The sequence below is a fragment of the Coccidioides immitis genome (genome assembly GCF_000149335.2).
Source record: "Coccidioides immitis RS genomic scaffold supercont3.5, whole genome shotgun sequence".
Classification (NCBI taxonomy): domain Eukaryota; kingdom Fungi; phylum Ascomycota; class Eurotiomycetes; order Onygenales; family Onygenaceae; genus Coccidioides; species Coccidioides immitis.
In genome coordinates, this window is record NW_004504307.1 from 1,902,225 (window position 1) to 1,914,945 (window position 12,721).

Below are 12,721 nucleotides of genomic sequence, written 5' to 3' on the forward strand. Positions count from 1 at the left end.
CTGGATGACGATTCGAAGGCAGGCTGAAGTCGCCGTTGGAGTACGTAAGATATGGCTTGGCATGTTCCATCTGCTGAGTCATCCATCTGATTCTGTGTCTCTGCCGTAGATTAACTACTTTGAGTTTAGCGTATCATGGAAGGAGAGATCACAAATGGTCTGATTGTCGATCGCTTGATCGTTGCAGCCGCTATTCGCGCCACCCAAAAATCCATGTCGATGGAAGACACGAGAGAAGGATAGAAGCCGCCTGGGACATGATGAGGTACACCTGTAGAGACTCTACTATATAGTACAAGCTATGGGCATTATTGATAAAGTAACAAAAGGGCTTGCTTCGAGTATCTCCACATCATCATCATATCTATTATGACATTTACATTCACGGTTAGTCCAGCGATGGACGGATGATGCCAGACATGCGTCCATTCCATAAAAGTGGGAATTGGATGACAAGCGCAGTAAATGACCGGCGCGGACTTTGTCCATGTAACAGCAGGAAAATCCATTTATCAGGCTTGGGTTTGTAACAAGCAATAGCAAGGAAACGCCAAAGGTCCTCGATAATTAAATTCCCAACCCACTCTCCTTGACAACCCTTCGACAGGAACGGCGTCGTTCAGGCAAGTCGAACGCCAGCCTGCCTTGTTCGCCGTGCAGTGGCCCCCATTGCATTGTTCATCCCAGTATGCTGGCTGCTATCAAGCGTACTCATCGCCTCTCGTTTCTTCTCATCCTCAATCTTCTTCAAATGCTTCTCCGTCTTCATCTTTCCGCTGCCCTTACCGTGGAACTGATGGCTCAGATGTTTAAACGCCTCTTTCTGATTCATCAAGCGGCCATGTTCATCCACATACTTCAACTGAACATCGGGCTTGTATTCGCGGTTGAAAATTTCCGCCATCGAACGGGATTCCTGCTGATCGCGCTGCTTGTTCTCCCACCGGGCATACTCCTCCCTGTCTCGTGCTGACATACGATCGAGTTTCCCAGATGCACGATCCCGCTCGCGTTGAGCTCTTGCGCGCCTCTCTGCCTCGGCTTCTCGTTGTCGTTTCTTGAGCAAGAACTTCTGGCGGTCACGCTGAAGAGAATTGAGACCGCTAGCTTCCGATTCCTTGACGAGACCACGCTGCCTTAACATAGCCAGCGTAGCCCCAAGGCCTTGATCTAGGGTGCTCTCTTCTTCCAATCCAGTCGTGGTAATATTGGGCTGTGAGCCCTCGCGCAGAAGGCGCTCCTTCAGTTCTTCTTCATCCTCAATATCGCCATACGATCGGTCTATATCCATGTCTTCAAGTTCCTCCTTCACATTTATAGGTGGTGATTCCGCACGCACTTCTTCTCCTGCTGATTCACTTGTAGGTCTGTGCCGGCGCTCTGGAATTGTTGGTCGTTGCAAATTGGCGACGAATTCAGAGGTTTCATCAATGACCAAACCAGGCTGATCGTCCTCATTCGTATCAATATCCATCCCGTTAGCGGCTTGCTCAGACTCTTCTCTAAGTTGTCTGGCTATATCTTCTGGCCGCATCTTCTTTCGCTTCTTGAATGCTGCCCTTCTCTGCGCTGCTAAAGAGGCTTGTAGATCTTCATCGTCGGCGAAAGATATATCCTCACGAGGCCGTTTCTGGACGGCAGGGGCCGAGCTACCTTCTCCCTCTGCACGGTCAACATCCATTTGGTCTCCGTTGGATTGACCAGCTGTAGACGTCTCGGTAGTATCAGGTAGAGGAAATATTTCTTCCTCGTCAACTGCCTTTCGTCGGGTGCTTTTTGCCTTCTTCTTCTTGGGCTTCTTGACTTTAATTTCAGAGATATCGAGATAATCAGAAGGCATGGTGTCCTGTACAACATCGAGATTGACCATGCCAGTTTTCAGCTTCGATGTAACATCTTGTCGTTTCGCTTCCCTTTCTTCGGGCGTGATGTCCTTTGCATCCAGTGTGAAATGTCTCCTCTTCTTCCCTTCAATCTCCTCATCGTACTGTGCCAGTATCGACCCCGAACCATCGTAGTCAGTGGGGTCATAGGCAGTCCTTTTCTTTTTCAAGTCTAGCCTTTCTTTTGTCTTCTCGACATCCCTCAAATTGACATTTTCCAGCTCATCCCCTTCTTCCTCATTTTCATCGATCGTTGTGTCCTTGAGAGTGAGAATATGTTCTCCCTCTTCATCGAACTGACCGATTTCATGTGCCACCTTAACACCCGCCAGATCTTTAGAAGTATACTCTGCCATTCGCTCTCGCTCAGCCAGCTCCTCCGCCAACCTTCGTGCGCGCTCTTTCTCGATCTTTTTCTGCTTTTTCTTATGCTGCATTAACCATGACTTGGTATCCAAATTGTCATCAACCTCTCCTAGACCCTTGCCTTCCAACTTCGCCATCCGCTGCGCCGCATCTCTGGCCCGTTTGATGGCTTCATTTCTGGCCTGGCGCTTCTTCTTTGCTTCCTCTTCATCCTGGAGGGTCTTCCAGTTATCGTATCCTTGAGCAATTCGAGACTCTAGTGTGCTACCAGGCTCATCTTCCGCGGAGCTCGACCCTTCATCGCCTTTGGATGGCTTGAAAACGGGGCCATCATATTCGTTCGAGGCGCCGGGGACAGGGAGAGGCTTCAGACCAAGGGCGACCCGAATTTTGTTATTTTGTTCAATGGACAATGCGTCCGCCATGCTGTAAAGCGTCGCAGACTTCAGCGATTAACTGTTAGGTCGTTGAGAAGGTAGAGCAGAGCTATGCTGTACGGCCGCGCCTGGCACGAGGCAAATAATACCAGCACGGTCTCGGCCAGCCATCAATAAGCTTCGGCAGCCTGCTTACTTAACTGTATCAACGGATCAAAATTCTCCCGTCCCGAAAACTCTCCGTCGGCAGAATAAAGGCCAAAATTTTCTTCTTCGATTTCTCTTCCTTTTCTTCCTTTCTTTTCCTCAACCAAACCACAGATCTGTGCCCAGCAATCCTGTTCGAGCGGTCGACCATCATTCGTGGTGGTCTTCGGCTGTGTTTCGGTTGATTCTGGACAGTTCGACGACCTATGGAGCCATCACTATTTAAATTTCATGGTGTCAATTTCCGGTCGACAGATCTCAGATTGAGATGCAGCGGTCAGGAGTACACTCTGCCTTGAGCTCCCATTTGGTGAGCTCGGTGAGATGGCCTGATATGCTGAAGACGCCATATTCCACCTCCCTTCACCGATACATCCCTTTATGGGATTAGGCCGTCGGCTGATGAGGTTAGGGAAAAACCATGGCAGCCAACATACCTTTTTTGTCTCCTCTGTGATTGATTCGCTTAGGCATAACGCTTGCGACGAAATGAATTTGCTTTTCATGTATGAAGGACCCTGGCCTTGATGGGCCTGAAATTCTATGTTTGCTGCATGCGCAAAACCCATATATACAGCCACACATTTTATATAGTCAATAAAAACAAGTTTCTTGAAAACCTTTCCTATCCCAAACAGCTCTTTCCTGTGGTTTTGTACTCCCTCAAACGCCCGTGTCTAACAGATTATCAAGAATGTTCTCTTGAAAAAGAAGAGCACCCATCACAGTAGCTTCAAATGGCCCGTCACACTGTCAACAACACTTTTCGGTCCCAGAATTCCTAGAACTGTCCGGCTGCCGCTCGCGATCTGTGTCCGTCCAGCATCTTGTATTACACGAGCACACAATCCTAAGCTTAGTGCTTGCGCCTGCAGGAGTAGCATGTCTTCCTCACTCTTCACCTGAAGCGCAACCTTGGCCTGACCACCTCTATCCCAGCGTCTGAGGATAGATGAGTCAGGAGCCTTGGAGAAGTAGTATTTGTAGCAAGCGAGCGTAGCATGGGAGCACTGAGCGGCGATTTTGCCTAGAGAAGAACCAGCCGTGACGAGTCAGCACGCTGTCGAGAAAGCAGAAAACAAACGATACGCCGCCAAAGCAAAACCCTCAGTAAGATGGCGAGCGAGACGCCTCTATTCTAAATCTTTGTACAAGTTAAATCGAGAGGCGAATCCTAGATAAAGCCATAGCAAGAAAAAAATGAAAATAAAAATAAAAAAAAAAAAAAAAAGGAAAAGAAAAAAGAAAGGTCAGACTACTTATGAAAATCCTCACCTTTCCCCATGCCCAAATCCGTTCTCACCACCAGAACAAGCTTCACCTCCTCTGCATTGCCTTCGAACGTTGCAAGCTCACCTCCCTCATCCTCACTTTCCAGCTCCTCCTCGTCGTTCTCTTCGTCTTCAGAGACATCCTTCACCGCAGGCGCACGTCGGTGCGAAACAGGCGCCGACCCGAAAAGCCCTATGGATGCTCCTTGGCCAATAAAATATCCCGCGACGCCTGCCAAAATAGCTGTCGCGATCACGATCGCCGTCGTCGTTGGCGGAGGCCGCTCCATTGGCGACATGGAGGGTGAGACCATAGTATTTTAATGCTTGAAAGTGAATGGAAACGCGTGAAATCGGAGTACAGCCGGAGTATCGAATGAGGGTGGAAGGTTAAACTTTGAGGGAAGGTTGTCCGAATCGAACCTTGGTCGCGTGTGGTTCTGATGATGTCCTGCAGTTTGAGCACGGGGTATAAACAAGTTGCAGTGAGTACTTTTGTTTCAACTCGGCTGTCATTTCTATAGATGAATATATATATATATATATATTTTTCTTTGGAATTCTTTATTTAGTATTGCTCTGCTTCAACTTTTATATCCCATTCTCCGTAGCGCGATAAGGCCTGAATGTCGAGAAAAATGATCACATACTCGTGAACTCCATTGAAAACTAACAAATACATACATGAAGAAATCACATAGTTAAATCTAGCCCCTCCAATTAATCATTGATATAAAGTGGCTTTCATCCAGTCCAAATCCTCATTATCTACTATCGAGCATCGCAAAACATTTCGAAGAACTGGAGATTCGTAACCCGTAGAGGTTGGGAAAAGAAAAAAGAATTTTTTTCAGGGAAAAGAGCAAAGCGCGTTCACTGCGTTCCTGCAGCCTGGGGTGCAGCAGCGGCTCTCCGTTGCTGTTGCTGCTGCTGTGGACCAAGTCGGCGGCTCCTAGGTGGTGTAAGCAACTGTGAACAAAACAACAAATATTTCGTTAAACTTACATCATCGATCGACTGATGAAACTGATACCAACCATCATAAGCCAACTTGGGACCTGGCCGATTCCGAAAACGATGTAGCCAATAACCACATTAAGACCGTACTGGGCGAGCCAGCCATCCATCGGGTGAAAGGCACCCTCATACGCGGGGACCTTCTCCCAACGTTTCTCGGAATGGACCTTGTAGATGTCTTCCGCCGTGACTGTGGTAACATTCACGTGCAAAGTGTGGATCGAAGTGGCAGGTTTAGGCTGCTCGGCCTCTGGGGCGACGGGAATCTGGAAGTACCACAGTGAAGGGGCACCAGCAGACCAAATGGAACAAAGTATGGCTTCCTTCTCGCAGTCAAGGACACCCAGGGAAGGGGAGGTAAGGTCCGTCGCAAATAGAGGAATCGACTCCTAATAGGTCATAGCATAGTTCAGTATTATTGGGGGTGGAAAAATTTCGAGTGAACTTGTTTCAGACGGGGGGGGAAAAAGGGGGGGAAAGGGAAACTCACATTCCAGGCTTTGTCTGCAGGTCCGCAACGCCCAAAACACGTCTTGTTCCCTCCAGTGACATAGACGAGCCATTCTCGCGCTTCTTGTGACGCGTCGGCCGGAACAGGCGCAAGTAGTGATTGCCAATTGCTCAACTTCACGGAGGCCACGTCCTTCTTTCTCTTGGGTACAACTGGAGGGGCAGCGGACTGTTCCGGGGGCGTAGCAACGGCCGGAGCGGTCGGAAGGAAAGACTTCGCTTTTTCTATCAGTCCTTGCAGTTGCTCTGCAAATGGAAATTGATTCTGCGCTGCAGCGAGCGCTGGAAGCAGGACGAGGGTCGAGGAGAGACGCATTGCGGATAGGAGCTGTTGAAAGGAGACACGTAACCTTTGGAGCTTGCTCTCGGTAGCACTGGTCCTCAAAATAAGAGATTAGATAGGTGTATTGGCAATAAACGACACGGAGCGAAAAAAAAAGAAGAATCAAAGAAGAAAGAAGAAAAATGAAGACGCGAAGGCTCCAGATGCTTGTGCAACGACAAGGACAAGGCAGCTGTGTGCGACCGAGATCAAGGTTGTTTCATGAACCAGGGGTGAACAGGCTGCTAACCTGGGGCCCAGTCCCAAAACACCTTAGTTTCTACTCCGTACGGAGTAACTATCGGACCCCAACACTTAAGTCACACACATACCTGCATCCAGCCGAGTTACCTCATTCCAGCCATGTTTGCAGTCGCCGTTCTCCATTTACAGAGTTCTGCTTCCGGCATGCTCGAGAAAGACACATCAATAAGCTGTTGGGTGCGGAACCAAGTGTCTTTACTCTGTAACCAGGCAGTAACTTCACTGTGCTCGCCCCAATGACTTCCTGTCCACTTTAACGCGGGGTCGCTTTCGACAACACTGGAGTAGCGGGAACAGTCCATGTTTTTTGAGGGCCAGGACCTCCGTGTCGCGCATTCCAGAGACGCGCCTCTTTTGGTTCCCAGGGCATGCACTTATGGACCGGAAGCACTGCTTCTTTGAACCTTTGGATGCAGCCGAGAAGGAATCCTGAGCTTGATCTTGCATGATAAACACTTGCAAGCACAGAGCGAACCGCCACATTGTTTGGGCACCATAGGTCTGAACAAACCTGTTGACAAGTCACAAACCTTGATTTGTGCTCCCAAATAATCAGCTTTGGTTCTACTCCGTCCTCCATACTCTGTATATGCATTCATTTTCGATTTACGGAATAAGTTTTATTTTTTCTTTTCTTTTTTTTTTTTAATTTTGCCCTTCAAGCCCAAACGTTAAGCTCTTAGGCCGGAAGGTTTTTGCATAGCGATAGCAGTGACCATATACGGAGTACAGGAGCCTCTATATTCGAAACGCCATACATATGCTCAGCTCCGGTTAGGGTTGGGTGGCTTAGGGAAGGGGCCTTAGCACACCAGTCCTCTATCAGCATGTTGGTGACCCGATTCATTTGCTATGTTCTGGGCTTTTAATTTCCGTACGGAGTACAAAGCAAAATTATTACTGAAGACTCGGAAGCATAGAAATAAAATTTAGGCCATATCAACAAATTTTTTGCTGGGGACCATGGTGGCTGGGCAGGTAGGGGCATTGCAAACGCAAAACGGCCGTATACTTCTCTGGCCAGTAACATCCGTTCTATATCGAATAATAAAAGAGCTGTCAAATGTGTCTGAAGGGATCCGTGACAGCAACGTTAAAATAGGCCTTGAACTGGAAGAGTTCTCAGGGGTTTATCTCGTCCGTGATGAATGAAGATCAGTCCAAAGGACAGGAGGCAGGAAACGACGACAGAGGGGAGCACTGAGAGGGCCCACTTTATTCCAGAGAATGTTGAGGCTCCTTGTGTACTCCAGGCAGGGATAGTAAGCACGCAAATACTTTGAATAAAACCACACATGATGTTCCCAGAATCCAGTGCTGGTTAGGGATGGATCAGCGGCTCTGGGGTGCATTAATCTTTGCGAGTATTCTATCATTAGGAGAGAAGTCATAGGAGCCGGCATGCGAGCCATCCATAGCCATCGCAGAGAACCCAATCGATTTGCTAAAAAGAAAGAGTTTTGGCTGGGAGCTTTCCCACACAAAACTTGGCGCATTGTTCAGTTTATCGCCGCTGCACCATATCTTTCAACCATTCCTTCAGTGTTCGTGGTTGCCGATAGGTTGCAGGATCGAATAGCGGCTTGTGCTCCTCATGCACATTATGATCGTCTTCATAATCAACATGGACGAACGCCCGTTCTACAGCTGCTAAACCCTCAAGTTTTCGTTGCAAGGCCTGGCTCACGTCGTGTGAGTCCTTAAGCTGAGTGGTTGGGTCCATGATAACATCTACTTCGACATAGTAGAGCTCGCCAGAATGATACGCTCGACACTAAACAACAGAGGCATCACACGTTAACGTGCTGATAGAAAGAGGATAAAGGGAGCTATGAACGATAAACCCACAGTGACCAGTGGATACAGGAGCCTGTGGAAATAGGGGTGGGGTGCTTACGGTGTCTACTTTCTGGATGCGGGCATCATGCGTAAGTGAAACGTAGATGCACTTGTTGACGAACTCTCTGGGTGCAGCCTTGCCCACCAGCAACCAGACGTTTTCAAACGCAGTGGATACCCAAGAGACGAGGATCAGGAGCGCAATGCAGATAGCGCCGACGGGGTCGAGGTACCAAACAAACCTATCGCCAACGATGGACATGACCAGACCGAAAACATTGACGGCCAAATCATTCCGGTGATCGATGAAAAATATCCGTGCCGCTGGATACCGTCGGAGCCAGAAACAGTAGCAGAACAGGCAGAACTTTGAGAAGATGGCGGTTCCTACGAATATCAGAGGGATAATGTGCAGCTCCTCGCTGCTGTCGGTGTCGCCGCTTCCCAGAGCCCGGCCCGACTCAATGATCAACTGGATCGCGACTGTTGTCATCAAGGCGCAGAAGAGGATGATTCCCACGGTCTCGATCCGGCGCCGGCCGACTGGGTACTTGTGGGGCTTGGGACGAGCCGCCATTCGTGAAGTTGTCAACATCACGATCGATGAGACGAGGTCCATAAACGCGTCTGCCGCAGTTGCAAACAGCGATAGGGATCCAGTCGAGATCGCGGCATACAGCTGAATGATGAACAAACAGAAGTTGACCATGAAACTCAGGTTCACGGCCCATTTAACTTTTCCCCCGTTCCTCTGAAAGTCTTGGACAGCTAGGGCCTCTTCATCCTTGCTCTGGAGGAACTGATCAATGAGTGCGTTCTGCTTGGTGTAGTACGCCTTGATCTTCCTCTGATTCCCCGCCGGGTAGTCTACCTTGATTGAGGATAGGTCGGCCTTCTTGAGCTGGCTAAGTCCGAGAGGGTCTTCGTGGTCGATTTTGGGAGCTGACGCGTTGAAAGGGGCGTTGATTGCGAGGATTGCATCGTCACCGGGGACTGGTTGATTCAAACGTGGAACGTTCTCGGAGGCATCGCGCATAACGATATCTCGATCTATGTTTTGGCCCTCAGGAGTTGTCGCCATGACCGATCCTTCAGTGGAAGAGGAAGGTATTTAAGGGGCTTGGCGGGTGTCACAAAACAGTAAGATCAGTGCTTCATGCAGAGCTGCCGCAAAAGATCTGAAATCTAGATGGCAAACAATCCCCCTCATGAGGATAAGGTAAGGTCGATGCAAGACGACGACGAGAGAAGAGAGCCGTTATAAGCTGCATCAGATGCCCGTTCTTTTCTAGCGGCAGCAGCTACGTCACGAACACCATTGAGGCAGTGTTCATCGCTTTTCCCCCCCGGCCCGGACGACATTTTTTTCCTTTTTGCCTCTTCTCGCCGTAACTTCGCCTGAAACGCTCAATGGTTGAGCACCGTCGCGGGTACGATCTGTAACCGTGAGCGATGGCCGCCAAGATGTCTGCCGCACAGTCCCAAACTTGTCTTGTCGCATAACCGCATGCCAAGATCGACGGCTCCAAGCTGCGTGCAAGACAAGAGACCTTAAAATCCACCACCGTCTTCTCCGGGGAACACTTGACCGATGAAAAAGACTTTGCGCTCCTGATGCACACCCATGACTGGGCTGTGCTTGGTGCTGCTTGTTTTGGCTTGACTTGGTGGTGTCTCACTACAGCTAAAGTTCTGAGCTTGAGATCTCCTGGCATGGGAATCCCCAAATACTCCAGCTCTTGGCATCAAGCGCCCTGCCGGTCATTGCCATGATGGGAGAGTCCAAGACATGCCGTCCCCAGACACTGGATAAACCGCTGGAAGTTACGTCTTCGATTCTCTGGTCAAAGCACTGCCTATTCCAGCGACAGATTCTAGCCGAAACTCCGCTCGCAGAAGGTTTAAACTAAGCGGATCTTCGTGACGGCTCCGACGTGCTTCTTCACTGGAGCTCTAAATCTACGAGACTGAGAGGAGACTGCAGTTCGGGCTAGAGCACCGGGTTTGTCTGCTCGGGGCTGCTTAGCGCCCCTTTTCTTCACTGTCAGATAGTTATCTGATCGGACGGGGAATGGATTAGGCCCCCTATCAAAACACGTTTGTTGCAACAACCGATTGGTAGTTAATTTTTGCACCTGATCGGCGAGCTTTAACAAATCCCAGCCTGCAGTCTTTCCGCGGACTGGAAGCTAAAATCCAAATTCCAGTGACATATCATGCAGGCCTTGGAACTTCTTGTCCATTTCATCTTTCACTCAACAATGTTTTGACTGGGCCATCCTGACCTCTTTTTTTTTTTTATTATTATTATTTTATTTTCTTCTCATACGTGCACATTGCTGGTCAATGCAAGCCCGTTTTTATTCCTTGCTTTCATTCATCGTTCATTTCTGATTATGATTCTTACCGCTGGGCGGTAATTTTGTATCTTTGCGCAGTCAGGACGCGGAAGGACAATCATCATGGAGGACATGTCTCGACCTCAATGTGGCGGCGCGAAAGGGAACGATGCGGAGTATGATCTCCCATTGCACGTCGCCGCACTGTGTATGCCCATCCCCACTCATTTGCACCAGCATCATGGACGAGTTATCTAACATGGAATAAAGTCCTCGTCCTGGCGTTTAGTACTATGGGTATGAGCAAGAACCTAAAGAAGACGTCGCCGATGAGCATCTGAGCTCACGCACTCTCTTTCTTCCAGGCGCCGGTTTCCCAGTCGTGGCCAAAAAGATTCCGCGTCTACAGATCCCGCCGAATGCTTTCTTTTTCTGTAAGCATTTCGGCACAGGTGTCTTGATCGCAACGGCTTTTGTACATGTACATTCTCTCCAGCGACGCGATTGTTTGGATGCTCCGCTTCTAACGGCTAAATAGCTCCTCCCAACTGCATTCACTTCCTTGAATGATCCATGCCTACCGCCTCTCTTTACCGAGCAATACCCCGCGATGCCGGGCGTAATCATGCTCGGGTCGCTCTTTGCGCTTTTCGCTTTAGAGATGTATTTAAACGCGAAAACCGGGGGCCACAGCCATGGCGGAGCCACAGGGGAGAGTATCAACCGTCCGCACCAGCACCATCACAATGCACAGACCAGGAACAATGAAATTTCGTGGCCAACAGAGAACAAGGTTATGAGCGATGCATCATCCGATGACTGGTACGAGGAGAAAGCGGCCTATAAGTTCGTTCCCAGTCGACTACTAGGCCTGGCAAGAAAATGCGGGTGAGGTTTCTGCTTGCTAATTGGTTCCTTCTTAGGGTCTACTCCGGTGCAAACCGCTTTGAAGACTCGTACTTGTCCGAACCGTCTTCGATGCCAACGTGGTTTATGGTCTTCTATGAACAATACGTGCGAGAGCGCGAGTGGACACAAGCGATGCTCCGGACAGCAGCGCGCCGCGATGATGACATGCAAACCATAGAGCTCAAACAGACCGCCCCTGTGCAATCTGATATCCCTCGGGACCTGGAAGTAGGGGAAGTCGACCCGGCGGTGCTGAGGAAAATGTCTCTCAACATCACGATCCTCGAAGGCGGTATCCTGTTCCACTCCGTGTTTGTCGGGATGACCGTATCCATTGAAACGGAAGGATTTATGGTGTTGCTCATCGCCATCTTGTTCCATCAGGCGTTTGAGGGGCTGGGTCTGGGGTCTCGCATTGCGGCAGTACCTTATCCAAAGGGATCAATGCGTCCATGGCTTTTGGTTCTGGCATTCGGCACGACGGCTCCGATTGGCCAGGCGATTGGGTTGATTGCTCGCAACACTTATGATGCCGAGAGCGCGTTCGGTTTGATTATGGTTGGAACATTCAATGCGATGTAAGACCTTGTTTTCCCACCTGATTCTCTCTCTCTCGCACAGAGAAAGAGAGTGAGAGAGAGGAGGAAGTATTTTGAAAAGCCATATACTGATTGAAACCAGCTCTTCTGGTCTCCTTATCTACGCCGCCCTCGTGGACCTTCTAGCGGAAGATTTCCTCTCTGAGGAGGCCCAGCATCTGACCAAGAAGCAGAAGATCTCCGGTTTCATCTATGTCTTGATGGGAGGTAAGCTTAATGAGACATTGGCGTTACATTCAAGCGGAGGAGCACTGACACCTCTTTCAACAAAGCGGCCGGAATGTCCATTGTCGGCGCATTTGCCTAAGCAGGTCCTTACGCAAAACGAACGACGAGCCAGCATACCCACCACACATGGGCTTCGTCTCCGGTGGGGTAGAGCCAAATGTTTCTCGTCCACCGCAAGACCCTGCAGGAACAGGCAAGTACTAGAATCAACGTCGAATTCGGTCAATCCCTTTTACAAGTTTATGTATGTTCTGCGTCGACTTTCCATTTGGTTTCACGTCTCAGTCATTTGTGGCTTAATCTGCCAACGAAGCGATCCAGGGGGGGCCGGGAGCTAATATGTCTGGTGTGTGTGTGTGTGTGGGGGAGGAAGGGAAGCAAAGCCAAAATATTCGTGCTCGGGCGGGTTTGGGTGGGAAATAGCGTTTCTTGGTAGCCAGGATTGTGGGTTTGGCTTTTCCTCTGTTTGCTCCGTAATCGGCTGCAAGAAGCTTGTCCTGTCACTCCCTTTTTTCTTTTTTTTTATTATTTCAAATTCGATACCAAACAGAACAGGTTTCTGTTTTCTTTGCGGCTGGGGCGTAATGTGG

At 49.4% G+C, this 12,721-nt stretch overlaps 6 protein-coding genes across 6 annotated transcripts; 1 reads left to right on the top strand and 5 right to left on the bottom strand.

Annotated features, from left to right (window-relative positions):
* Window positions 1–144: 144 nt before the first annotated feature.
* CIMG_09075 (DNA binding protein SART-1) lies at window positions 145–2,674 on the bottom strand (the record flags this gene model as incomplete). The annotated part of the gene is made up of 1 exon (XM_001239453.2): window positions 145–2,674. The coding sequence occupies one exon, from the start codon at window positions 2,672–2,674 to the stop codon at window positions 620–622; it is 2,055 nt and encodes a 684-aa protein (XP_001239454.2). The 3' UTR covers window positions 145–619.
* Window positions 2,675–2,936: 262 nt separating this feature from the next.
* CIMG_09076 (peptidyl-tRNA hydrolase) lies at window positions 2,937–4,434 on the bottom strand. Its single transcript, XM_001239454.2, has 2 exons — window positions 4,109–4,434; window positions 2,937–3,860 (listed from the first exon to the last, which is right to left on the bottom strand). Exons 1-2 carry the CDS (start codon window positions 4,416–4,418, stop codon window positions 3,556–3,558), a joined length of 615 nt encoding a protein of 204 aa, XP_001239455.2. The 5' UTR covers window positions 4,419–4,434; the 3' UTR covers window positions 2,937–3,555.
* A 199-nt stretch (window positions 4,435–4,633) lies between these two features.
* CIMG_09077 (uncharacterized protein) lies at window positions 4,634–6,151 on the bottom strand. Its single transcript, XM_001239455.2, has 3 exons — window positions 5,612–6,151; window positions 5,110–5,510; window positions 4,634–5,056 (listed from the first exon to the last, which is right to left on the bottom strand). Exons 1-3 carry the CDS (start codon window positions 5,945–5,947, stop codon window positions 4,978–4,980), a joined length of 816 nt encoding a protein of 271 aa, XP_001239456.1. The 5' UTR covers window positions 5,948–6,151; the 3' UTR covers window positions 4,634–4,977.
* Window positions 6,152–6,300: 149 nt separating this feature from the next.
* CIMG_09078 (uncharacterized protein) lies at window positions 6,301–6,519 on the bottom strand (the record flags this gene model as incomplete). Its single annotated transcript, XM_001239456.2, has 1 exon — window positions 6,301–6,519. One exon carries the CDS (start codon window positions 6,517–6,519, stop codon window positions 6,301–6,303), a length of 219 nt encoding a protein of 72 aa, XP_001239457.2.
* Window positions 6,520–7,132: 613 nt separating this feature from the next.
* Window positions 7,133–9,630, bottom strand: CIMG_09079 (cation diffusion facilitator family transporter). The gene is made up of 2 exons (XM_001239457.2): window positions 8,115–9,630; window positions 7,133–7,991 (listed from the first exon to the last, which is right to left on the bottom strand). The coding sequence occupies exons 1-2, from the start codon at window positions 9,135–9,137 to the stop codon at window positions 7,722–7,724; spliced, it is 1,293 nt and encodes a 430-aa protein (XP_001239458.1). The 5' UTR covers window positions 9,138–9,630; the 3' UTR covers window positions 7,133–7,721.
* An 888-nt stretch (window positions 9,631–10,518) lies between these two features.
* On the top strand, window positions 10,519–12,210 carry CIMG_09080 (ZIP family zinc transporter; the record flags this gene model as incomplete). The annotated part of the gene is made up of 6 exons (XM_001239458.2): window positions 10,519–10,603; window positions 10,716–10,876; window positions 10,934–11,283; window positions 11,319–11,882; window positions 11,986–12,110; window positions 12,176–12,210. The coding sequence occupies 6 exons, from the start codon at window positions 10,519–10,521 to the stop codon at window positions 12,208–12,210; spliced, it is 1,320 nt and encodes a 439-aa protein (XP_001239459.2).
* Between the last annotated feature and the right edge of the window lie 511 nt (window positions 12,211–12,721).

Excerpts from the sequence above, each read along its gene's own strand:
- CIMG_09076 (XM_001239454.2), bottom strand. The coding sequence starts at position 4,418 with ATGGTCTCACCCTCCATGTCGCCAATGGAGCGGCCTCCGCCAACGACG. Across the intron at positions 3,861-4,108 it reads GGATTTGGGCATGGGGAAAG|GCAAAATCGCCGCTCAGTGC; the intron begins GTGAGGATTTTC and ends GTTCTTCTCTAG.
- CIMG_09079 (XM_001239457.2), bottom strand. The coding sequence starts at position 9,137 with ATGGCGACAACTCCTGAGGGCCAAAACATAGATCGAGATATCGTTATG. Across the intron at positions 7,992-8,114 it reads GCATCCAGAAAGTAGACACC|TGTCGAGCGTATCATTCTGG; the intron begins GTAAGCACCCCA and ends TCTGTTGTTTAG.
- CIMG_09077 (XM_001239455.2), bottom strand. The coding sequence starts at position 5,947 with ATGCGTCTCTCCTCGACCCTCGTCCTGCTTCCAGCGCTCGCTGCAGCG. Across the intron at positions 5,511-5,611 it reads CTGCAGACAAAGCCTGGAAT|GAGTCGATTCCTCTATTTGC; the intron begins GTGAGTTTCCCT and ends ATGACCTATTAG. Across the intron at positions 5,057-5,109 it reads TTCATCAGTCGATCGATGAT|GAGCCGCCGACTTGGTCCAC; the intron begins GTAAGTTTAACG and ends TACACCACCTAG.